This window comes from Lacerta agilis, chromosome 5, assembly GCF_009819535.1.
Source record: "Lacerta agilis isolate rLacAgi1 chromosome 5, rLacAgi1.pri, whole genome shotgun sequence".
Classification (NCBI taxonomy): Eukaryota; Metazoa; Chordata; class Lepidosauria; order Squamata; family Lacertidae; genus Lacerta; species Lacerta agilis.
In genome coordinates this window covers 76,332,066-76,356,682 of record NC_046316.1, presented here as the reverse complement: position 1 = coordinate 76,356,682, position 24,617 = coordinate 76,332,066, and the positions used below count along the sequence as shown (strand labels likewise).

The 24,617-nt window shown below is 42.3% G+C and overlaps 1 protein-coding gene across 2 annotated transcripts; it reads right to left on the bottom strand.

The window, feature by feature from the left end:
* Positions 1-291: 291 nt before the first annotated feature.
* On the bottom strand, positions 292-21,621 carry MFSD1 (major facilitator superfamily domain containing 1). 2 transcript variants are annotated; one of them, XM_033150546.1, is made up of 17 exons: positions 21,434-21,621; positions 20,289-20,341; positions 19,662-19,774; positions 19,045-19,087; positions 18,493-18,560; positions 18,193-18,301; positions 17,342-17,444; positions 15,192-15,290; positions 14,714-14,825; positions 12,939-12,995; positions 12,116-12,272; positions 11,081-11,178; positions 9,304-9,416; positions 6,763-6,810; positions 6,034-6,094; positions 1,948-2,059; positions 292-1,016 (listed from the first exon to the last, which is right to left on the bottom strand). In XM_033150546.1, the coding sequence occupies exons 1-17, from the start codon at positions 21,591-21,593 to the stop codon at positions 957-959; spliced, it is 1,566 nt and encodes a 521-aa protein (XP_033006437.1). In that variant the 5' UTR covers positions 21,594-21,621; the 3' UTR covers positions 292-956. The 2 variants fall into 2 exon arrangements, with proteins under 2 accessions (XP_033006437.1, XP_033006438.1); XM_033150547.1 differs by lacking the exons at positions 292-1,016; positions 1,948-2,059 and adding an exon at positions 2,200-2,989.
* Between the last annotated feature and the right edge of the window lie 2,996 nt (positions 21,622-24,617).

The window sequence follows — 24,617 nt, the reverse complement described above, 5'->3', positions numbered from 1 at the left end:
CGGGCGTTCAGCTTCTGAAAAACATTTGCGTCATTCGGGAGCTGATTTGTTCAGAAGCCAAGTCGTTTGAGTACCAGCTTATATAACTGCCGGTAACACCCAGTGTTAACCAACTGATAACTGCATTGCTAGTAATGCAATATTAAACTATTAACAGCTTCATATTAAAACATTTCTGCAGCGACAGAAGCCCGATGATGACCCTGAGGCCCGTTTCCTCCTGGAATTTTAAACCATTTCATTTATGGCCACAACAAATGGCTTTTCTTATTGCAACAAACTCCCAACAGCAAGTTCTACCATTTTATTGCTACCATTACCTTAATAAAGAAGAGGAAATACACTTTAAGCTATTTCCATAGGAAATGTCATGCTTCTGCTTTTCATCAACACAAAATATGAAAATCCCTACGTTTTCAAGAAGTCACTTTTAAGGTAGTAGTGTCTTTAAAAGGTTTCTGATAAAAAGCTAAAAATTTCACAGAAATTAATAGTCTAGTGAATTAAGGCTCCACTGCTTCCTTCTTAAGAGCAAAAGAAACCTAGAATGTGAATAAAATATATCTAAGTCCAGAGTGTAGTTATACTGAACAGGTATTTTTTTTTTTGCCCCAAATTCATATTGTTTTATGAAATTCTATTCAAAATGCAGATTGCCCCTCAGGAAAACAGTAAGCGGATAGGAGTTCTAAGCAAAGGTGTTTGCAGGTGACTGCAAACAGCTGTAAATCCATGGAAACTTTTTTTAAAAAATAGTTCCATCCCACCCACTTTGGCACAGAATTCAATGTAGCATCTTAAAATCTTCCAAGAGGTCAGCTAACTGCTTGTTCGCACAAGATCTAATATTGACCGCTTCCCGTTCTGTATACTGCAGCTCTCTTCCACACAAGAGTGGGGTCCTGCGTTGCACAAAATTTCACACTGCCATTTCCACATCTTGGAACACAATTCTGCTATTTCAACACACTTCTGTGTGCCAGTGCAGCTAAGTGGCAAACATAGGTGTCTGGCAACTGCAAAAGCAAGAAAGAGTAAGGCATCTCATCAGCAAGTATTTCCAGCTTATCGGCTATTTTTTAAGCAAGGAAGGGCAGGTTCACACATGCATATTCACCCCCTGGTAAGTGCAGCGCAAACCCACGATGGGCATGTACAATGGGAATGCATATTCGCCACAGCTGCATCTTTCAAACCCCTTTAAAGGTGACGCTTTTCAGTGGAGTCTATTCACAGCTCTTTACTTATCTCATGTTTGGTTTTGTCCTTTGTTACTACAGTGGAGTTTGGCAAGAGGATCAAGCGTACCTTGTCTCTGTCCTATAAAAAGCTCATCAGCTACATGTGACATTGCCACGGCCCATGGCCATTTTTCAAAAAAGGCTGTGAACCTGAGATAATTCTTTTACTTTGGGTGGATGATCATACAGCCGTAGCTCGGAAGTCGGACAGAATCCGTTCCGGAAGTCCATTCGATTCCAAAATGTTCAGTTTCCAAGGCACGGCTTCTGATTGGCTGCAGGAAGCTCCTGCAGCCAATCGGAAGCCGCAGAAGCCCCATTAGACGTTCTGCCTCAGAAAGAACGTTTGAAAACCGGACCACACACTTCCGGTTTTCAATCGTTCAGGAGCAGAAACATTAGACTCCCAAGATGTTCGGGAGTCGAGGTACAATTGTACTTCATTATGCTGAGCATACAAAGTTGATCTGTACAGTCTACTTTGACAGGCCAAATCCAAAGTGTCACCAAAGGTTTTTACGTGGTCCTAGCTACCAGAACTCCATTTAACTGAGATTTTCTGAATGCAAATAATATGCTTTACCACATTTTGTCGACTTGCTCTGTTGGGCTAGTATTTAATGCAAAAGGTGGTTTGGTAAGATATCCTTAACTAGAGCAATACATATTGCAATCTTTTAAAAAGAAATATTTTGGTTATCAGTACCTGAGCACCTAATCTGGAGAGATACCTATTCCTCAAACTAAAGTCATTCTTTGGTTGCAATTTGGCTAAGTCATCTTCATTCTGACGTCTTATTTTTTCCCGTCTTTTTGCTCTGTAAAAAAAAGGGAATTGCTATTAACACAAACGTGCACGTCACACCTAGATCAGGGTTACAGTTAAGTGCAGCTGCCAGATAAATGGAGGTAGAGTAAGTCATACAAATTTGACAGGCAGTAAAGACAGACACTATCTTCTTCATTTATTTATTTATAAAGGTCGAAAAATTGAGTGCAAAGTGCAAGTTTTGACACAGTCGGTCAGGTTTTAAGCTTTGCCTTTCACAACAAAAAATGCTTTAAAACAAATACAATTCCAGTACAAAAGCAGAGACAAATGCCCCTAACCAAGGCAGCCTGCCTAGCAGCCTGATAGAAAATCCATCAAGATTTGTTTCTCTCAAATGACACTGTATTTGCTTTTGCAGAACTTATCCAAATCAGTCTACCACCACACCAAGATTTCATGATCCTTGCAAGTCATTACCATGTTTTTATTATTATTATGAAACCAGAATTTCAAATGAGAAACTGAAGATTAATACCACATTTAGTAAGGCAATCATCCCTTCAGAACACAAGTTACAGTAATGGAGTAACAAGGTGCCATTATTAGTAGGCAAACCATCGTCGTTCCACAATAGAAAGATTAAAAAGTGCAGCCCATAAACCGAAAGATCTGCTCCAACAAGTTGGAAGACGACTTTAGTTCAACAGCAACCGTCTTTTCAGCGATGTGTAGATACACAAAATACACGGGTCCAACTGCTGTCAAACTACTTTGACAAAGAAGCAAGTTTGATGATTCATACAAGTCCAGGTCTCGAAAAAGTTCTATGCATGTTAGTTAAGTTTTCCAACTACTTTGTCCAAGCGCTAGGCATCAAAGTTTCTCCACACACATACAATAAAACACTCTTCGACTGGCCAAGCTGCTGATCATGCGCTCCCCACTTCTGGAAGTATTTCCTATTCAGATTTCTTTTCTGCAAGAAATAGCGTAGCAAAAGGTTATTGTAACAGTTTGCTTACAGGCTCTTCGTCGCTTGTCAGAGGTGTCACGGTGCTATACTGAGCTTTTAGATATCAACTGAGAATGGGCTAAGAATCCATCACAAAGGAGCTGGTTCTTCCCAGACAAAGCTTCAGATACAAGCAAGCAACTGTTTTCGTGTTGAGATGTCCACTCTGGCTTAGAGGAACAATGCACTTGTAAACATTCCTGTACATGTTTGACTTAAATGAATGGGAAGCATGAAGGGAGAACTGTGTGCTCTCATACGCAGACCATTCATTTCAATGGGACTTGGTGCAAGAGTTGCATTTAGCTTTATACGTACAATTTATTGCCTGCCCTTCGCCATAAGCTCCCATGGCAGGTGGCAATTGAATCATATAGTTAAAAAAGTATGTAAAACAGTAAAGCTATTCCAGTATAGAAAGCAGTGGTGGAGCGACACATTACAGACTTTAGTACTTTTTTCATATTTAGCTATTACTCCTTTGAAAGTGCTAAATGAGGCTGCAGCTTCTCTCTGCAAAACATCCGCTGTGGCTAACTCATTAGGCTGGCTGGGGCTGGAAATATATAGAACACATTTTTAGCACCCCTAACTATTTCCAAAATATCCGCAAGAAATATGAAAACAAAAAGGCACAGTCTTCAACAGGGAAACATTTGAGAAAAGCTAGCTTTCGATTCAACAGCTGAGGAAATGGTGGGCATGAATTTTGAGGTTCTGTGTGCAATGTTGAATAGACTTGTACAAAAATAAAAGACGAGGTTCCCATCATTTGAAAGTGCCAAGTGTAACAGTGTCTTCCCCACACATTTCAAATCTTGTCCAGCAGACAAATGGCAAAAGTATTTTTGAGATTCTGAGGACACTAGGAGCAGCTCTTGCATATGGCAAATGTTTTATTTACTATGTTTATACCCCAACTTTCACCCAGGAAGTTCACAGAGGCATATAAATTGCTCCTTCCCTCTTCCCCCTACTTGTAAGTTCACAACCACCATGTGAAATATGATAGTCTGAAAGGAAAGCCCAATGTTATCCTGTGAGCTCTGGGGCTGACTAGCAATTTAAACCCTGGTTTTCCATAGCCCAACACTCTGCCACTAATCACACTGGCCCCTTCATGTTGCAAGACCTGCATCTAGATATTTTCACGAAAGCAAACTGGCCTCTCCCTCAAAGGAAATATTTGCAATGACCTGCTGATTTCACCAGCATCTTTGCTTTGTAAAGCACCTTCCAGGGTAATATATTTGAACCAACACAGGACTCCTCCTTCTTTATGTGAAGTTAAGTTATTCCAATTTAGTGCTCCTACACATTTCACCTATAGCTACTAATGGAGGATATAAACAGAGAATTATAACCATGTGCATCACGGCATTTCGGCATCATCTGCTTTCTTCTCAAGGTTATCACCAGGCTATTTTCCTACATGGAAATGATTTTCATACGGGAATTCTGGCACATCTAGAGTGACCTCTATGTAGAGTTTAATTACTTTTAGTTTCAAACTCTGTTCTGAGGAACCCTGGGCTTCCTCAGAAATTCCCAGCTGTCATTCAGTTACCAACACACTTCCCTGAGAGCTTAGCATTCACAAGTCTTCTCTTACAGAGTGTCAAATGTTTTATGTATTGTTGTCACAGTTTAGTTGGAATGGCAGTGAGGCCCAAGAATCCAGCATCCCAAATGAACTTCTCATCTAGAACAGGGGTGGGGAACATCCAACCTCCAAGGGTTCCAAATTTGGGTTCCAGTTTCTCCCCAAACATACCCACTACCTGTGATGTCATGTGCAGGGCAAGTAATAACACCAGTGAACAGTTAGGAACTTTAAGGTGTATTCCCAATTGTGTACTAACAAGGGAACCACCCATCAGGTGACTGAAAAGAGAACCAAAGCCTATTGGATTGGTGGCCAATCCCTGCCAAGTTAAGGTAACATTCAATCGTATCCCTTATTCAATTTCATTTAAAATCAATTGCTTTTTACTTGATTCAGCAATAAATGATATATTAATGGTTGATTTACAGATGCTTCCCTTGTAATTTATTGTTTAGAATAATATCAACCTGACTGCATATACTATGAATATATATCAAAACACTGAATAACTTTGGTTAATGTATGTGATGGAAATATTTTCCAAAACTACTTTGGAAATTTGGCTAATGAAAGCTCAGTTTTTCTAGCCAGGTAGGAAGGGCACCCCCCTGCATTTGTCGTTTGAGAGAGAGAGAGTTTCCAGCTTACATCTTACCTACAAAGCTATCTCCACATGGTGTACACAGGGAATTTTGCTCTGTAGCAAGTAGTAGTCCAATCACAGCAACATACAGGTAACACGGGTTGTGTTCTGGGGGGGGGGGTCTAGGCATATACGCAAAAATGTGTAAAGCCAGGAGTGGCCCCCAGAACTGGCACCCAGGCAAGGTGGAGGGCTGCTTACCCAACTTTGGGAAGGTGGCGCAAGGGCTCTGGCACCATCCCAGAGCCCTCCACCCACCTTCCCAAAGCCCAGTGAGCACTTGCTAATGTTTCAAGAGACAAAAATGTGTTTTGTTTTGTTTTCAGCACTGTGAAGATGCTAAACAAGTGCTTTTTTAAAAAAAAAAATCCCATTTTTAAGCTTGCTTCAAGACTGTATTTAAACATCACACACCAGGCAACTTTTAACATGTTGTAACAATTACTATTTTACCCTATGCGCCTTTCAAACACAAAAGTTAAATTTGTTGGCAACACATTGGGCAATATAAAAATGAAACACGACACTGATTTTTTTAGTGGCCTGCTTTAAGCTATCTCCAACAAGACATGAATGAGAGTTGTCCCACTGCTGATGAATACTTCCACCTCATTCACTCGAGTTAAGTTTACCATATCCGTTCCTAGATATTTGGCGCTACACTGTTTTGTGTTTCCAAACCAATCTGCACCTGTAGTCTTGATTGTTTTGTAATACTTCAACGCATACTCTAGGCTAGAAACACAGTGACATACTTACTCAGCCACAGCTAGTTTCTGTAGTTTTTCCCTTTTCTTTGCAGACCAGTTAAGGTCACCTCCTATGACAGAAAAGATATATGCATGTCTTTTAACAGAGTGCATGGATGTTTTTACAAAGAATCACATTCCATGCATATTATGGGTACAACGCCACGCGGGCCATTAAAGTATTTACCACAGTTGACTTGGTGTAAGTATCATGTGCTAGATGAAAAATCAAGAAGGTTATAGGAAGTAAGAAGACAGAGGCAGCTCTGGACAGAAGGAATTCTGCACAGATGCTATTAGCCCAAAGATGGAAGGAAGAAATAATCCCGACTAAGGAAAAATGACAAGCCAAGCTGCTGGACTACGCCGAAATGCCAAAACTAACCGGGAGACTTAGGAATCAAGAAGACAAGGATTTTGAAAAAGAATGGGAAAATTAATAATTTACTTAGGAGACCACTGTAAATAGATTATAACTTTAGCTGGACTCTAACACTCACCTGTAATGTAATGAAAACTATAGATGATTTGAAATAATGAAATCTGGAGAATGTAGTTATAAACGTTGTAATAAGGAACCATGTAGGGGACGGGGGAATTCAAGAGATTCAGAGAATCTCAAGAGATGATTATATAAATTGTTTGATCGTAAATTTGTATTGGTAAAAACAAAACAAAAAAGTTCCAAAAAAAGAGAAAAACATACGAGTCACAAGACTAATATAATGAAGAGCCTTACCTCTGAGGAGATTCACAAAGTACAGCATGACAACAGCAATGAGGGCCACTAAAAAGCAAAAAGTTATATAAAGCTCAAGTCTACAAACCAGGCAAGACAATCTTATGCAAACAATGTAAAAAAATAAAAATGAAGAGCATACAAATCTGAGATTTCCCTTGCACACAAACAGGCTTCCCACGTGAGCAGCAGAAACACCACAAACGTACTTTGATTCCTAATGTCTGCAACCACATGAAGAATCTTCATGTGGGTATATGCATTTACAACCCTGCTATCAGAGCCAGCTCCCATCATCAGGGAGACAAGGAGGTAGGGCTGTGGCTCAGTGGCAGAGTGTCTGCTTTGCATGCACAAGCCCCTGGGTTCAATCCCCAGCTAGGACTGGGAAAGACCCCATTCTGAAATCCTGGAGAGCTGCTACCAGTCAGTGTAGACAATACTGAGCTAGGAGGATCAATGGTGTGATGCAACTGAAGACCACTTCCTATGTACCCAAGTCCCAGTAGTGAGTTTTCAGTGCAGTAAATCAACAAAGAGAACAAAGCAGATGGAGCAAATAAAATAGGCTCAAGACAAATAAACAGGTTATATGAAGGACTGCTTGAACCCTTATGAGCTAGAGAAGCCCTGCTCATGGTCCACCAGCCGTATATCAGGCCAGCAGGTACAAGAGACAAGGCCTTTTTAGTGGTGGTGGCCCCACAATGTTATGCAATCTAGAGGCTGCAGCTAGCGCAGAATGTGGCTGCTAGGCTGGCAAGTGGGGCACAGAAGCAGGTCTTGAAAGCACTGCTCTCGCTGCAATATATATGTGTTGGCACATAAAGCCCATAAACTTAAAAGAGTGCCTTCCCTAACATCTATCATCCCAGACTCTACAATTATAGTAGGCGAGACTTTGTTGGTAGTGCCACCACTAGGGACTGCCCAACAGCCCACGAACCATAACTTTTCAGTGGCAGTTCACTGTTTGTGGAACTCCCACCTGCGTGAGGAGCATCTGTCGCCCTCATTATTGAATTTAAGGAGAAACTTAAACACATTCCTGTTTACTTGAGCATTTGGTGGCTTAAAGTCTCCTGACAAGCCCAAGATCACTGGTTGAAAATGTTTTTAACTGCTTTTTGGAATAGTTTTTGTATTGTTTTTAGTTGTTTTTTCATGTTTTAACACTGCTGTGTCTGCTGCCCTGGGATCTTTCGAGAGGAACGGTAAGACATAAATAAATAAACAAAAAAGTAACATTATGTGGGAAGTGTGTATAGCTCCCTCGTCGGTTATTTCTAAAGACCTACCTGCTCGGATCAGCTCTTAACTGATTGATTTGAGGTTGGGCTCAGGTTTTTAAACTTGCAATGTTACCAGTTGCTCTATTTTATCTTCTTATTGCTGCCTTTATTTTAAGATTAAATTGTTTGATACTGTAATGTTGACTTGTGTTTTCTCCTTTTAAATTTGATGAGAACTGCCTATACAGTAGGATTGCCATACAACCGGAATTTCCCTGACATAGCCAGAATACTAAAGTCAGAAGCAGTGTCCGGGCAGTATACAAATATTTAAATGCAAACAAGGCAAATGAATACAAAACAAAGCCCAGAGAAGCTGTGGCTCAGATCAGGATGCCACCCCAACTAGACTCTTATGCATTTACACTGGTCCCAGTCACTAATAAGTAACAACTCCGAAGACAGGGTTTTCACTCACAAAACTAGGCATTTCCCCTTCACCTGCTTTTACCTACAGCAGCTCCCCAGTTAAGCCCGCACTGTTAAAGTGGGAGTCAGGAGCGGGTCAGGAATAACTCACAAGGTGTCAGTGAAGTTAGCTCTCTAGTCAAAGACACAAAACAGCTCAGACCTAGCGAGCACAGCAACTGTTCTCAGTAGGCCTTGCCCCAATGAGGCAGCTGCAAGGACTGAAGGTTCCTGCTGCCTAAGTCCCCTCCACCCCACATTCTGTCCAAGCAACCCGAGACTTCTTCGCCTTGTCTGTCTTTGCTCTGCCCTCTTCATACCTCTGCAGGTTCTGGGAAAACAGGGCAAAGGGGAGCTAATCACAGCAGGAGGGAGAGACTCCCTGGATTCTTCAGTAGCCTGTCTGATCTCTGCCTCTTCCTTCCTCTCCTGCTTCTGCTTCTGGACTTTGTTCTGCCACAGGCTCTTCCTGCTCATTAACCCTGTTAGCTCTTCAGCTTCTGACACCTTCTCCTCCCAAACTGCTCCCTCTTCTCCCTCTGACCACCCACCCCCTGGTTCTGAGCCTTCTTCCCTTGGAGATTCCCCAGCTGCTGCCTCCCACCACCCCTCTCGAGTCCAGCCAGGGCATGACACACACACAGGTTGAATCACTATGTGAAATCACTCAGGGTCAAGAATCCCTGTGAACTAGGGTACATTGGCCTTTATGCATGTCTAGGAAGAGAGAGGAACATCGTGGGCCTAGCACAGAACCCACCACATGGTTCAGCATTGTTATTTTTGAGCAATAGCTTCATGCGAATTATTAGCTGTTCCAACAAGATGTCATCATACTTACAGCACAAACAAGCACTGAAGAAGATTTCTAGGAAGAGGTAGCCCCGGGAATCCAGGATCATGCCAGCTGCGATGGCAATGATGGCCAGGCCCAAGTTCTGGATTGACTGCATGCTGAAAAGCATTAAGACGATTAGCTTACAAAGCTCAGTTTTTCAACTAATAAAAAGAAACCAATTTAAATATATTGCCCCCACTTGCTCATAAAATCCAAACGAGCTGACAGATGAGCAAATAAAAAGCCATATGCATCTATTAAACAATGAGATATAGCTGGTAAAATAAAATAAAAAAATGGAGGGTTGATTTGCCTTCCAAAGCAACACCATTTCCAGGCAGACGCACTCATAACAGCCCCACAACCTTACCTAGATAGGCTGGGAGTAATATACCCTCAAGTATATTACATGAGAGGCAGGTTTAAAACTTGTTCAAGATCTGACATGCATGGGCACCTGCTATCTGGTACACACACGTGCTATCTCAGACGGCTAGGTTTCCATTCCTCCAAGCTGAAAGCAATATACCTGGGGTCAGGCCTGTAAAACAGGGCAGGGCCCTGAACACTGATTTTGCATCAGGCCGAGAAAATCCATTTAGCAGCCCCAGTTTCAAAAATCAAGTCTTCAGTTCCCAAGAGACTGAATCCAAGAAAATAAGTTTCAATGTTTTTGAACGGGTGAACCAGGTGCGGCGAAAGACATCTTAAAGCAGTGGTTTCTCTGGGCCACACTTTCAGTACAAAAACTTGCTCGTGCCACAGCAATTTTTTAAATGATAAAAAATACATTGGAAAAACAATTCCTGGCAGTGCTTTGATTCATAACATAGAACACAACTACTTTCCAATATGATCATGGGACATATTATAAAGTATGAAACACCACAGCTACATAAGAACATAAATTACCATATATAGGGCGCACCTCGTTTTTAGAGGAGGAAACAAGGGGGAAAAAATTCTGGTTTTCCTCCTCTAAAAGCCCTTTTTTTGAGGATTAGCTAAAAGTTTTGCAGCTTTTTTCGCAAAGGGAAAAGCCCTGGTTTTTTGAGGATCAGCTAAAAGTTTTGCAGCTTTTTTTGCAGAGGGGGAAAAGCAAAGCTCCTTTTGCAAAGCGGGAAAAGCAAAGAGGAAAAGCCCCGTTTTTATGGGGTTCAACTCACATTTCTGTAGCTTCTAAAGGAAAGGGAACCTTTTCTACAGTTTCCAGACAGATAATCTAATCAGCCAGTCACATGTCGCTGAGGAAACAAACAACCTCCCTCTGCAGCACATTCAACAATGGAGGCCTGGGCAAGGGGGCGGGGCTGAAAGGGAGCCGGGGACTCTTATCTCTCTCCCGATCTCTTGCTGATCAGCTGCTGAGCGGGGTCCTTTCAACACCCCCCTTTCTCTTTGTAAAATAAAAGGCATGATCCTCTTTTGGCCCCTGGGCAATTCAGCTCCAGGGACCACCATTCGCTCCATAAGACGCACAGATATTTCCCCTTATTTTTTAGGAGGAAAAAAGTGCATCTTATGGAGCGAAAAATACAGTATTCCCAAAATATAATACGGATTGCCCTTGAATCTTCCCACCACACTTGCCGTCCTCTCCTGCCACACCAGTGTGGCATCGCACCTCCTTTGAGAACCACAGTCTTAATGGAAATTCCTGAATGAACTGCAGTGAAAGGATGTGCTTTATGAGAACAAGTCGGTATCATGCTATTAATCCCAAAGTTTAAAAGACAAATCCTTACTCCAAAGCATCGAGACTCAAATATATATTACTCACAAGCCATAAGCAGTTCCAAGCTGGTGTTCAGGGACAACGAAAGCTACCATAGGCCACAAGGCACAGGCCAGCAGGGAATAAGCTACTCCCAGGAAACACTGCGGAAAACAGCATTTAAAAAAAACCGCACACACATTAAGAACAGGCCTATAAGAACTGCCGCTGCTGCTACCACCCTGGAGGACTCCCCTGCCGAGCGCCCGAGAGCTCCAGTCCTGCCACTCAACACCTGGCCTAGGGCAGGGCCTGATGGGCTCTATAAAGGACTGCTGCTGCTGGGCAGAGAGGGCTCCGTTTTGTTTTGTTTTCGGTTTTTTGTTTAAATTGCCGTTATTTTTTACCTATGTCATTTTAAACTGTGATATTAATGCTGTATTCTTAGTTGTAGATTTTGATTTATGTGGAAATTGTTTTCCATTTGGTTGTGTATTTTTTTTAATGCGGTTTATTTATTGTTTATGATTTTTGTAATTATGTAAAATCTTGTCATGTTGTAAGCCGCCTTTTTAACTGTGGAAAGGCGGCATACAAATAAAAAATGATGACGATGATGAAGAAGAAGAACAACATGATCTACCAACAGCTCCAGAGGGAACAAATTACATGGACCTCACAAATTAGGTGTCCCGTTTCTATTCAATTTGCCCAGTTGTAAGGGGATGTTTACACTAGCTTGCTCTGAAGTTGAAACAGCGTGTGCATATTTAAAGCTTCTCGACAGAGATAATGCAGTGTACGAGGGGCGCAACACCCAACAAATGGCATCTAGCACAGCTGCCAAGTTGATGAGCACCAAAATTCATACAGCATGTACTAATGTCCTAATGCGGCCTGGACTGCCATTTAAAAATGGTGTCCGTGTTGCATCCTTGGGAGGAAGGAATCAGGATTACACACAAGTATCCATGATTTTACATCCCTTCCACAGTCACTTATTTTTAGAGTACCATGCATGAAATGCAGTTAGTTTATTGTGGGAGATGATTATAATAAATGCGCCTTACTGCATTAGATAAAGTTTGGGGAAATACCTACCATGGCAATCCAAGGGTTCCAGAAGGTAAAGGCCAGCATTATATGAGACGCCAGAGTAATCACTACAGCACACATAACCCAGGTGACATTCCTTCCAACTTTGTCTACCAGGAATCCGAAGACAGGGGACATGGGTGCTGATATGATATAGACAATGCTGTACAAATGAAAGTTATTTCAGAAGAGCAAGGCAATCACGATACAAAATGCTACAACCGCTCTAGGTTTTCCAGTGTGATGCGACTTTCCTCTTTCCCCTACCCGCAAAATTCAGTTCTTGGATTATTTTTTTAGACCTGATATATTGTGATATGCAATCATGCCCGTCGACAAATTCATGGTGATGTCAGTCACTGGATTGGTCAACTCTTATAAAAAATTGAATTATCACTAGCTGTCAAGGGGAGGTGGAATTACAATTCACAAAGAAAATACAATTTAAATTGCATCTTTTCTATACATTTTTGTTATAGTATATATTATCGTAGAAGATCACACCATTTTCAGGTGGTTAAGGAAGCGATCTACGTGAAGGGACTATATTGTTTTCGGCACACTTTTCTGTAATCGCAACAGCTAGAGATTTACCTTTTAAAGTAAGAAATCTGAAGATTCAAAGAGAAGGAATGCTGCAAGTATGTAACCATATACTGCATACATATGCCTCAGAGCAAATTTTCAGTTTCTTTTATTGATCTTTTATCCTACTAAGTGTGTGTTTTAGGTGCACTGCTCAAAGTCAAGGTTCTTGAGCTGGGAAAAAAGGCATGCAATGCAATTATTTGGATTTTTTTTTTTTTTTACTTAAATGGACAACACTTACCTGTTGATTGCACTTGCTTCTTGAGGAGAAAACTTGAATTTCTCAATGAAGAAAACCCTGTAAAAATCCATATAAAAAGTTTTACGCTCTTACACCTGCTTACAATAACTATGAAAAAAACAGCCTGCAATTCTAATAGTTGGTTCGAACCTAGGCCACAGTAAGAAAAGCTCTGTTGAAAGAGGACTGCTGATTATTAAGTAATGAGGAATATGAAATTGTATACAATAAATATCTGCTGACACACCTCAGAAAAGGAAGCTGTGTGAGCAGCATGAAGTAGACTGGACATGACGTTACTCATAGATTGATGCTAGGAAGAAACACACTGACCCAAAATAAGCCCTGGTTGTGTCACTTGGCTTTTAATGGAAATGAAAGGTGGGTGGAGGGGGATGAAAATTATGGCAAGACGGAGCAAAATAAAAATAATTTATTATTATTTATACCCCGTCCATCTGGCTGGGTACTCTGGGCCACTCACAGCATGTATCAGAACATACTGAAACATCAAATATTAAAAACTTCCCTAAACAGGGCTGCTTTCAGATGTTTTCTAAATTTACTCAGATAGGTGTTTATTTCCTTGACAACTGAAGGGAGGGTGTTCCACAGGGTGGACGCCGCTACCAAGAAGGTCCTCTGCCTGGTCCCCTGTAACCTCACTTCTCGCAGTGAGAGAACCACCAGAAGGCCCTCGGAGCTGGACCTCCATGTCTGGGCTGAACAATGGGGGTGGAGACGCTCCTTCAGGTAAGTAAAACTTTAATACGGTCAAAGACCAGCAGAAAAATAATACAATTCAATTCATAAGTTAAATTTCTATATCTTATAATAATATTGAATATTACACAATTTTAAAATTGACTATTAAAAGCTGAGTCTGTCGCCTCTCCAACTGTTATGGGTTACTTGGGAGCTCCTTCAGGTATACTGGGCCAAGGCCATTTAGGGCTTTAAACTATTTACAGTGCAGAGCTACAAAAAGCATGTCTGTCTCAGTCGCTGGCAGAATCCGGGAGTGGCTCCTTCCCCAGCATAAGTGTTTCGGCACCCCAAATCTCCTCCTACCCTCCTTGAGTTTCACCCCTCTGCACAACTGGGGAGCCGGAAACGGCGTGTTTCCCTCCTGACCAGCCGAGCGAGATGAGGTGCTGGGGCTCTTTGCAGCATCCCCAAGCCCTCTCCTTTCCCGGCTGGCCCCTTCCCCTTCCTCCCCACTGGAGGTGTGGCTGCTTTTCGCGCTGGAAGGGGTGCTGCCGCTCAATTGGTGTCGGGGTTCTCTGTATGCTAACGGACCCTCCGTTCCCCTCAGCGGGCCAGGAGGCAGTTCCCTGAAAAAGACTTTGCAAACTGACACACTGACTCTTCCTCAAGCCTTGCCTCAGAAGATTTTGAGCCAAAAATGGAATATGTCATAGAAATGGCACACACCCAGATCTTCTTGCATGTTCCAACTCAGTAGTCAACACTGTACAGGCACAAAATTTGGAACTTAGAAACGTAACGACAACGTTCATTTATGTTAGGCGAACTTCTAGGCCATAAAAACAGGGCGCACACTTAGAATGCGCGTGCTTGCACATTTCGGTGCCATGTCAGAGCCAGAAAAAAGTGGGGTGGATGAAAAGGTGCTGAGAAAGATTTTCAAGAGGTTGGAAGTTCTAAATCAAAACAATAGAAAACATAAACAGTTTTAAAAAAAATAATAATAATAACATTTGCAACAAGTTACAAAGCGGCAAGTCTAGTATCTTGTCAAAGCACGCACTTACTTTCCAAGTCCAATGAAAGGGAAGACGGCCACATAGTAGCAAACGCAGATAATAAATATGAGCCACAAGGACAGCGAGAAGTCTTTCACATCGGTTAATTTTATCACTTCACCTTGAGAAAAGAGAAACACCAGTTCCGCTATTTTAACTCAATCATTTCTATATTAAGGCCAACTAAAATCAGCAAACCCCATGTCCCGTCATTGACTAATTCTAGCTGTTATTTTACTGGTGGGAAGCAGAAGCTGCAGTTTCTCAGCAGCAAAAAGCTCTAGAATCGTGAGAGAAGCGAAGTTAGGTCACTTCGAAATGAGTTTTGAGTTTTCCTACCACATTATGGGAAACCTACACATGCATTCTGGCAAGTGAGGGAAACGTTCAAAAAGACTGTCTCTGCTTCCTCCAGTACATACATACATTTTCAGAAACTATGGACTGCAGCCTGACACCCACTTATTGAAGCCTGACACCCACTTACCAGTTTTTCCCTGCTCTTTGCAAAGAATCTTCTCTGCTCTTTTATCCAGATAGCCAAGAATGAGAGCACAGAGTAGTGAAAAGATACATGACACGCCACCTGCAATGCAGAGAAATTCAGTGTTACCAGCAGAAGCTACTCGCCATTTACGGAACTGTAAAGTCCATTCATGTCATTACCCGGTCACTGTATAATTAATCAATGACTTACATCGGTGAAGTAGCCAGCATTAAATACCATTCCTTTTATCACTAACTGCTACATTGGTATACTGCCGTTCATCCAAGAAAGATTTCAAGGTACTTTAGAGAAATATAGACAGTTCACAAATTTAGCTGTGATTGTGACATCATTTGAGCATAGCTGTCAACTTTCCCCCTTTTTTTAAGGGAAATTCCCTTATTCCGAATAGGATTCCTCGCAAGAAAAAGCTATGCATTTGAGCGATATTCATGCATGCCTGACTCAGTCCCTTCATTAGCAGAGCTAGAGAACATGAGCTTCATCAACGTAGCTTGGCATGGCATGGCACTTACAATGAAGCACAAAGACAGTTAACACAGAACCATTCTAGTCCAAAGAATCTGAGTTATGTCATCACACAGTGCTATTCATAATGCGGTCTTCCCAATTATCCAGTGTGTTTCTAATTAATTCCTATTTTAATTGCCGTAAAACAGCTTAATATTTTAATCTAAGGTGTCTAATGGTTAAATACTAATAAATACAAATATTTACAAAAGTTTACTAAGTATTATATTTATGAATATCCTGTAAATACATATAAGAAGAAGAAGAAGAGGAGTTTGGATTTGATATCCCGCTTTTCACTACCCGAAGGAGTCTGAAAGCGGCTAACATTCTCCTTTCCCTTCCTCCCCCACAACAAACACTCTGTGAGGTGAGTGAGGCTGAGATACTTCAAAGAAGTGTGACTAGCCCAAGGTCACCCATCAGCTGCATGTGGAGGAGCGGAGGCACGAACCCGGTTCCCCAGATTATGAGTCTACCGCTCTTAACCACTACACCACACTGGCTCTATAAATGAATAAAAGCAAGTCTTCTGCCAAATTAAAAGGCAAGGGTTCCAGATTTTACTAAAATGTTTGTGCAGTTCAGTGCTGAGTGAACCCCAGATCAGTACATTAACCACAAATAATTCATTGTTTGGTAAAGATGCTCCGTTTGGTATTCAACCATTGACACAGCTGCATCACCACTTGCTGCAGGTCATGTGTAAACTACTGGCTCGTTTGATCCTGATAACCCTGAAAAAGTTCACCACAGGCTACGTATATGCTGCAGTTCTAATGCGGCCTTGCTTTCATTGTGTCAGTTTGTAAAAAAGGGTTTTTAAAAAAAGAAAGGTAAAGGACCCCTGGATGGTTAAGTCCAGTCAAAGGCGCTCATCTCACTTTCAGGCCAAGGGAGCTGGCGTTTGTCCACAGACAGCTTTCCGGGTCATGTGGCCAGCATGACTAAACCGCTTCTGGCGCAATGGAACACTGCGACAGAAGTCAGAGCGCACGGAAATGCCGTTTACCTTCCTGCCGCAGCAGTACCTATTTATCTACTTGCACTGGTGTGCTTTTGAATTGCTAGGTTGGCAGAAGCTGGGACAGAGCAACAGAAGCTCACCCTGTCGCGGGGATTTGAACCACCAACCTTCTGATCAGGAAGCCCAAGAGGCTCAGTGGTTTAGACCACAGCGCCACCCACTCCCCTGGTATATGGTGCCAGACAGCAGCAAATATGCAATATGCAAATAAGTGATTCTCTCTCTCTCTCTCAGATCTAGAGTTAAAATGATTCCATGGTAGCAACCTTTCTGATGTCAAGATCAGAAAGTCCTCCATTGCTCTCATCATCTAGCCTCAAACTGAAGCTTTTAACTTTGTAGTTTACAATAAAAAGTGGGTTTACAGAGTTTGTCAGATTTGGAACTGAATTTCAAGCCTTAGTGTTTTATCCGATTAAACCACACACAGAGAAGGCCTTCTGAAATCATTGGACGTTAAGTTAGTGGTCACTAATGTAAGTCCACTAATTTTAATCGGTCTAATCTGAGTCTAACAACCCGCAATCTTCCAATTCATCAAAGAGGAAACCAAAGTGTTCGCACAAAGTTAATGTTGAAAGTATTTACTAACCTATCAAGAGAGCTATACCAAGAGTGGTGTGACCCGTAGAACCGATCAGATCTTGAGCTTTGGAGTATACCCATCCCATAATATTCATATTGACAGTGCTCCCCTGGAAGAGACGATCTGCAACTGTAACATATACTTCCAACAAATTTTACCAATAACCTCCTTAAAGTAAGATTTATATTTGAATCCAGTGGTACCTTGATTTAAGAACAGCTTAGTTTATGAACAACTTGGATTAAGAACGCTGCAAACCCGGAAGCAGGTGTTTTGGTTTGTGAACTTTGCCTTGGAATAAGAACACGTTTCGCTACCTGTTGAGTGTGTTCCATTTGTAAATTGAGTCCCTCGCAGCTATGGGAAAGCACACCTTGGTTTAAGAACAGACTTCTGGAACGGATTAAGTTCGTAAACCAAGGTATCACTGTATCTGATTTATAAAAATTAATTTAAGGATCTAAGTTAGTCATGTTCATTAATCTCAATGGGTTTTCTCCAAGCAGAACAATGGAGATACATCCCTATGTCCCTAGTTAAGAACTGTTCTCCCCACCCTAATGTGCATAGAGAGAAATATACAGGAAAATCCACCACCATGGGTGACAGTCAATGTTATACAAGTGGCTTCCCCTTCTCCTCCTTCTCCATCAATGAAACCCACCCACCTGTTCTGAAGGGTCTCCCAATATTCTGGTGGCAGATTTGGGGGGGGGGGAGTGTCAGACACAGAGAGGGGATGGGGAATTTCCACTTTACAAGCAAAGGTTGTTCTACACTCAGGCTGACACTGATGGACGACAAATGTGGGGATAGTAATGATTAAAATTAGAACCAAAGAATGTTTTTAGACTTACAATTCTAGCCATGCTGAGTTGCAGCCCAAACACAAGGTTTAATTCTTTTCCTTTAAACCAACTGACAGCATAGGTATTTTGCGCCACTGCCAAGGACTCTCCACCAATCCTAAACGAAGCAAGAAAGTTCACGTTCACTTTAATCCAAGAACTATAAAACCAAAAGGCAGATAATGCAGCTCTTCAGATGCAAGAGTACAGAGCATTTTTCAACATATAGTTCTGTATGGGCTGCCTGCTTTTTAAGAGGGAGAGAGGGTGTATAGCATATGTTGAGACACAACTGAGGTGTGAACTCACCCAAATACAAATCTGCCGGCTTCCATCAGCCAAAAAGCATTACATATTGCTCCCACAGCAAAAATCACCTGTAAAAAAAGGAATACACGTCACATTTCAATGAAGTGTTGGGAGCCATGCCATAAGCAAGTATTTCAAACCGCAATCCTACACACTTTCCTAGGAGTAAGCCCCAATGAACTCAGTTAGGTAGACATGTACAGTGGTACCTCTGGTTACGAACTTAATTCGTTCCAGAGGTCCGTTTTTAGCCTGAAACCATTCTTAACCTGAGGTACCACTTTAGCTAATGGGGCCTCCCGCTGCCACCGCATGATTTCTGTTCTCATCCTGAGGTAAAGTTTTTAACCCAAGGTACTACTTCCGGGTTAGCGGAGTCTGTAACCCAAAGTGTTTGTAACCCGAGGTACCACTGTATATGATTGCAATGTTAGGGAGTCTTACACTGAAAAAGCAGATTAAAGCATTTATTTTTCCGTATTTGAGACATAAGCATTTATTTTTCTGTATTTAGCTATTGAAAAGTACATGAATATTATCTGTTTCACTTACCTGTCCAATACAGACAAAGGTGCTGAATATTATTGTGCCCCACCTGCAAGAAAATGAAGACTTTAAAAAAATACTTATTTTAATATTTGCAACTAGAAAACATAACAAGGGTTAGGGTAAAAAAAATGCAATGCTACAATGGTTATTGTAAAAATATGAATAGCACATCAATGAAAACTGATTGGTAAAAAAAAAAAAGTTCTAAAGGCCTGTCTGATCAACAGTTTTTAAAAGACACCTGAAAGCAGAGATGACTCCTCCTGAACTTCTACTGGCAAGGAGTTTCACATGGTTAACTTATTACACAGAACTGTCCCTATACAAAACCTCGCTGTTAATGTTGACTAGGACTGAAATAAAACTCTCCTTCATCTCTGAAGACTAGCCTGCAAAACTCCAATGTAAGAGAAGCCTGCTGGATCAGGCCAACAGCCCACCCAGTCCAGCATCCTGTTCTCACAAGGGCAAACTACATGCCTATGGGAAGCCTGAAGGGAGGAGCCAAGTGCCAAAGCACTCTCCTCGCTTGTGTTTTGAAAAATTGAACCAATATTAGCAAAACATCACATTATTTGGGCATAAGCAAAACATGGATCAAGTTGTTACTTTCAAGTTACCTTATTCCAAAGACTCTGTCTATCAGAAAGCCTCCAAAGAAACAGAGAACCACATTGGGCCAAGAATACCAGGCATACAGTGCCATGAATTCAGCTGTGTTCACCTTCATATCCTAAAAGGAAGAGCACACCGAAGAATTACTATCTTTTGACACCACTTTTGTGTTATGACACATTCATACAGAAAGATCTATCCAGTGAAATGCTTTTTTTTCATTACAGCACCACGCAAGTCTACATTGGGGGCTGGTTGCCTGTACTCTACCACGTCCCTCTAAAAAGATGAGCAGAGCTCCTGGGTCACCCTTCACAGTCAGTCAGGAAAGACCCATCAGGGCTGGTGGGAGGTGCAAAATGTGGGGAACATCAACCTCTAGCACTCATGGCCAAACAAAAACAAACCTAGCACATAAATCACATTGTATTTAGCCTGGTGTTTCTTGTTACCAGGGAGTGAAACAGCAATCAGTTTAATTATAGGTCCTTTTTTATTATTATCAAGGTCAGTGCATTCTCCCCCTCCCCCCCACTTACTGATAGTTGTCTAATGTATTACTAAAAAAGTAACTTCTCTGGAGGAAAAAGGGGAAAATCCACCATACTGCAGATGTTCTGTACACCACTCACCTTTTGGACCTGAGTTTGCAACGCTGCGGGGTTGTCATAGCAAAAATAGCTGCCTATACATGAAAAGTAAGACAACAAAAATAAACATGAACATTTTTTTTTTCTTTTTAAAGTAACCTGGAAAAGCTGTATAATAGCAATAATCATACCAAACCACCACAATGGGAAGAGGCAGGAGAAAAGATGCCCTCCACTTTCTGACCACTGAGAAACAACAGAAGGAGCACCTACATCTCCACCTTCAGCTTCCCTTCTCAAGATCCAGCAGCCTTCCCAGCATGGGAAGCATATGTGTAAGGGCCCAGATTCAATCCCTGAAATTTCTAGGCAGGGCGAGGGGGAATCCCTGTTTGCAACCCTGGAGGGAAGTTGGTCAGAAGGGTAGGCCAGCTTTCCCTAGCCTAGCAACTTCCAGACCTTCTGAACTCTAACTCAGATTAGCCTCACTCAGGCATGACTATTAGCTGGATTCCAGCAGCAGGACCAGGCTGGATGGCACTGATAAGAGCTGTAATCCTAAACATTTGAATGCCAAGTTGGGGGAAGGCTGGCATAACCAGTACTGAATGAGACCAATCAAACGCCTGCCTCAGCACAAAGCAGTTTTCTATACCCTCTCTCCTACAAATCCTTAGGTAGGAAAGAAAGGGAGGAGAATTTTTTAAAAAAGCGAAACTTCACTTCAGTGAGTCATCAACCACAGGGAGCTTGACTTCCCTGTTTGCTTAGGGTTCTCCCTCCCCATGTCATACGGATGCTTCCCCATTCTGCTGCTTGCACAGCAATCAGCAAATAAGAACGCCAGGGATGCAAGTTGCTGTTGTTGTCCTGCAATCTAAAATGCACACCACCAACCCCGGTTCTAAGGGCAGTTTCACCCTGAAACACACCGTAAAGAAAATTAGCATTTCCTGGCACGTTCCCAAGATCACTCCCCACAGGTCAATGGTTCCTGAAAAAGATGTGCTTCGCGCCGTTCTTCCGGCCACACGATCAAGCAGCTGTCGGGGTTTTGTTTTGTTTTTCCCCAAGGCAGGTTTTCCCACCACCCTCCCCAATGCACGCCTCCCCCCAGAGCCCCCTTAACTGCAGACCAGTCCCGGGCGAGAAAGGGTGCAGCAGCAGCAGCCTCGCTTTATGCTCACCGAAGCCCAGGAAGCACATGAGCGCCAGGACCAGCATCCGATGAGCCACCCGCTGCGGGTCGCACAGGGCCGACATCGGCTTCCGCGCAGGGCAGCCATCGTGCTCCGGCAACGAGTCCCCGTCCAGCAGCGCTTGCTCCTCTTCCACAGGCGCCGCCATCTCGACGGGGCGAGGAGAGAGGCGGTCACGTGAGGGCGCGGGTCACATGACACGCGTCAGGGGGAGAGCCTGATGGGGAAGCTTTGCCAGAGCAGAACAACTGGCAGTGCAGAACTGGCAAGGCAAGGGAAGGTTTCGGATTTCGCTGGTGGCACCCAGTGCCGGATTTAGGTATTAGCTAAACAAGCTGTAGCTTAGGGCCCCACTCTCTTGGGGGCCCCAAAAAATTGAAAGGAATAAAACAAGTGGATGTACATTTCCAAAATATAAGATAAAAAAACAAGTAAAATAAAACCTACATACAGCAACAGTGTTTTGTGTTGTGTATGCTCCTATTTGTTATGTGCAAATGGTTTTAAATACCTATTAGGTCCATAAATTACCACATAGCATATACTCAACACAAAAAACGGCGACAATTTGTTGTTGACGAAGGACAGCTGGACATATAAAGGGCCTCATTGCCTTCAGTAGCTTAGCAGGGCCTCATCAAACCTAAATTCGGCCCTGGTGACAGCACCCCACCCTGGAAATAAGAAATTGGGAGCAGGTGTTCAGGGGGGTGGGGGTGGAATGGTAGCCGTGCAAAGTCAATTATTACATTATGATTTAGTATTTATTAATTTTGTTTTCCCGTCCTTCGTTCGGAGGTCTCGGGGAAATGCAAAATAAAAGCACAAATGCAAACGAGTCTAGTGTGGCACCTCGGACACTACAGTAAATAGCGTGGCTTCTACTTGCCTCCCCCGATGCTTCTCTACATCCCTAAACTTTTTTACTTTACCGAAATCCATCAAGAATTTATAAACAGCAGTTTTAGGTTTTAGTTTTCTGTAAGGATCCAACAGTTCAGGAGATGGTGGTAGATGGCCCATGAATAGACACCAACAAATGTTGTAATTGAAGATACTGCCATTCTGCACTCATTGATAATTTGTACTTAAGCTGTAAAACAGGAAATGATTTTTTAAATAAAAAATCTCCATCTGAACCTTATCCATTCCACCTATTTCTTCCACAAAAGACTGCCTCGCTATCTTCAGATCTGCATTACCACATATGATATATTTAGCACAAGTATATGAATCAAAACTGACCAGCCAACATACACGCTGTGTTATTGCTAAAACTTTGTTTTATTATATTTAGACCCCAACAATATCTAGCCAAAGAGAGCGGTTAAATAAGCCATCTCTAGAGTTACCCAAGCTAGAGTATAGAAGGAGAAAATTGTCAATCATTTGTATATATTAACAAATACGGTATGTCTTATGATATAGGCTACTATCCGGAGAATTAAAACCACCTTGAGGTTCTGGCTGTTGCATGTTCTTGGTAGGCCTTTTCAGATTAGAAATAGGGCTGAAGCTGGTTTGAAGAAAATCTGTTATTTCAGATCCACCACTGAAGCAAAGGACATCCCATTTAAACCCCTCTCCCCATCCACTTCCAGCCGAAATTAAGGGTAAATTGCATTCAGAAGTCTTGTGCTCCCTTGACTTGCTCTGAGTCTGTCAGGGAGAATTCCTTAAAACTAATAAAAATATGATTATCTCTCCCCACTAAAGGTGACACAAATCTCAAAAACTGACAGCACCTTCTGTTGGATAGGATGTTCACAGAGAAGCACCTATCTTCTGGAACTGCCTAGCACACTATTTGATTGGATGAGTAAATAACCAAACAAAACATGCAGCTATTTTCACACCGACTTTTCTTTAACATCCAGGAAGGAGAGAACAATACTTTGGCATTTAAGTAACTAATTAGTGGCACACATGAAACTCACCTGATGCTGGAACAATGTTGAACATTTAATATTGTGCAGATGGCATTCCAGAATGTGGAATATTGCAATGGCACAGAAATTGACATATCAACTGAAACATACGAAGGGTCTTTCACCGGAAACCTGCACTTCTACGTGTGGCATTGTTTCTCAGCATGTGTTAAATAAGCTCAGAAAATTCCACCGGTCTCAACATTGCTTTGGAACAGAGCCTAGAAGCATCAAAACATCTCTGGAACCCTGCATGTTACACCATGACCCAGAAACACTTATTTTTAGTTTATTCAAATAGAAAAAAACATACCTGAAAAGTAAAGGCAAGGTTTAAAAGCAATTTCTATTCTCTTCCTGCCTTATTTATGTTCATAATTTCTGTTTGTTTTTGTTTTGTATTATTAGTATTGTTATAATGAACATCACACAAAATAAGACCTGTGTCAGAAAAGGCAGGAATTCCTGCCCTTGCTCAGGGCTATCTTACCCATAGGGGCTAGGGGTGCAGGGCACCTGGGCGCCAGGTTCTCAGGGGCACCAGACTAAGAGTCCGGGGCCCAAGAGTTGAGTCCAGGGAAAAGCCGGCCCGTTGGTTAGAGTGCCACAGCGGGCTCTTCTGCTGCTAGCGGCTCTATGCCGTGAGTTCGGGGGCGTCCGAGCCAGTGAAACACTGAGGTGGCTGGCCGGCTCCGCCCTCCTGCGCACCTGGGACTGGGCAACCTGGGGGAGGGCGCCGGGTGAACCCCAGTGCTGCATATGCTTAAGACAACCCTGCCCTTGCTGCTATCTTTTTTAATGGAAACACATCTAATTTAGCAACAAATTAATACCAAAAAAAGTAATCTCTCAAAACTGTTGGAGACAGCATGCTTCTGAATACCAGCTACTGGAACTGCAGGAGAGGAAAGTGCAGGGGTGCTCAACTCATGCTTACCATGCCTAATATGTGTGCATGAGATTGTATCTAAAGTTAATAAATCAGAGTTGTGGAGCCCAGTCCTATGGATAGTTTTACCTGATAGTCACTTCCACTGAATTCATTGGGACTCACTCCTAAGTAAGTAGAAGCACTACTAGGAGGTCAGTTTTGTGTGCTCAGGGGATGGAGGGATTACTGTAATTGCAGCATCTTTGGTGCCTTCTCCCAAACACAGTTTCTGGAATGCAAAATCGGTTTCTTTCAGTGTAACTTTTATGCAACAGGCATAAGATCATATGCCACTGGGAAAGAGGAAACCGGT

Excerpts from the sequence above, each read along its gene's own strand:
- MFSD1 (XM_033150546.1), bottom strand. The coding sequence starts at position 21,593 with ATGGCGGCGCCTGTGGAAGAGGAGCAAGCGCTGCTGGACGGGGACTCG. Across the intron at positions 6,811-9,303 it reads CTTCAGTGCTTGTTTGTGCT|TGGCCCTCATTGCTGTTGTC; the intron begins GTAAGTATGATG and ends TTTGCTTTTTAG. Across the intron at positions 2,060-6,033 it reads CAGAAACTAGCTGTGGCTGA|AGCAAAAAGACGGGAAAAAA; the intron begins GTAAGTATGTCA and ends TTTTTTTTACAG.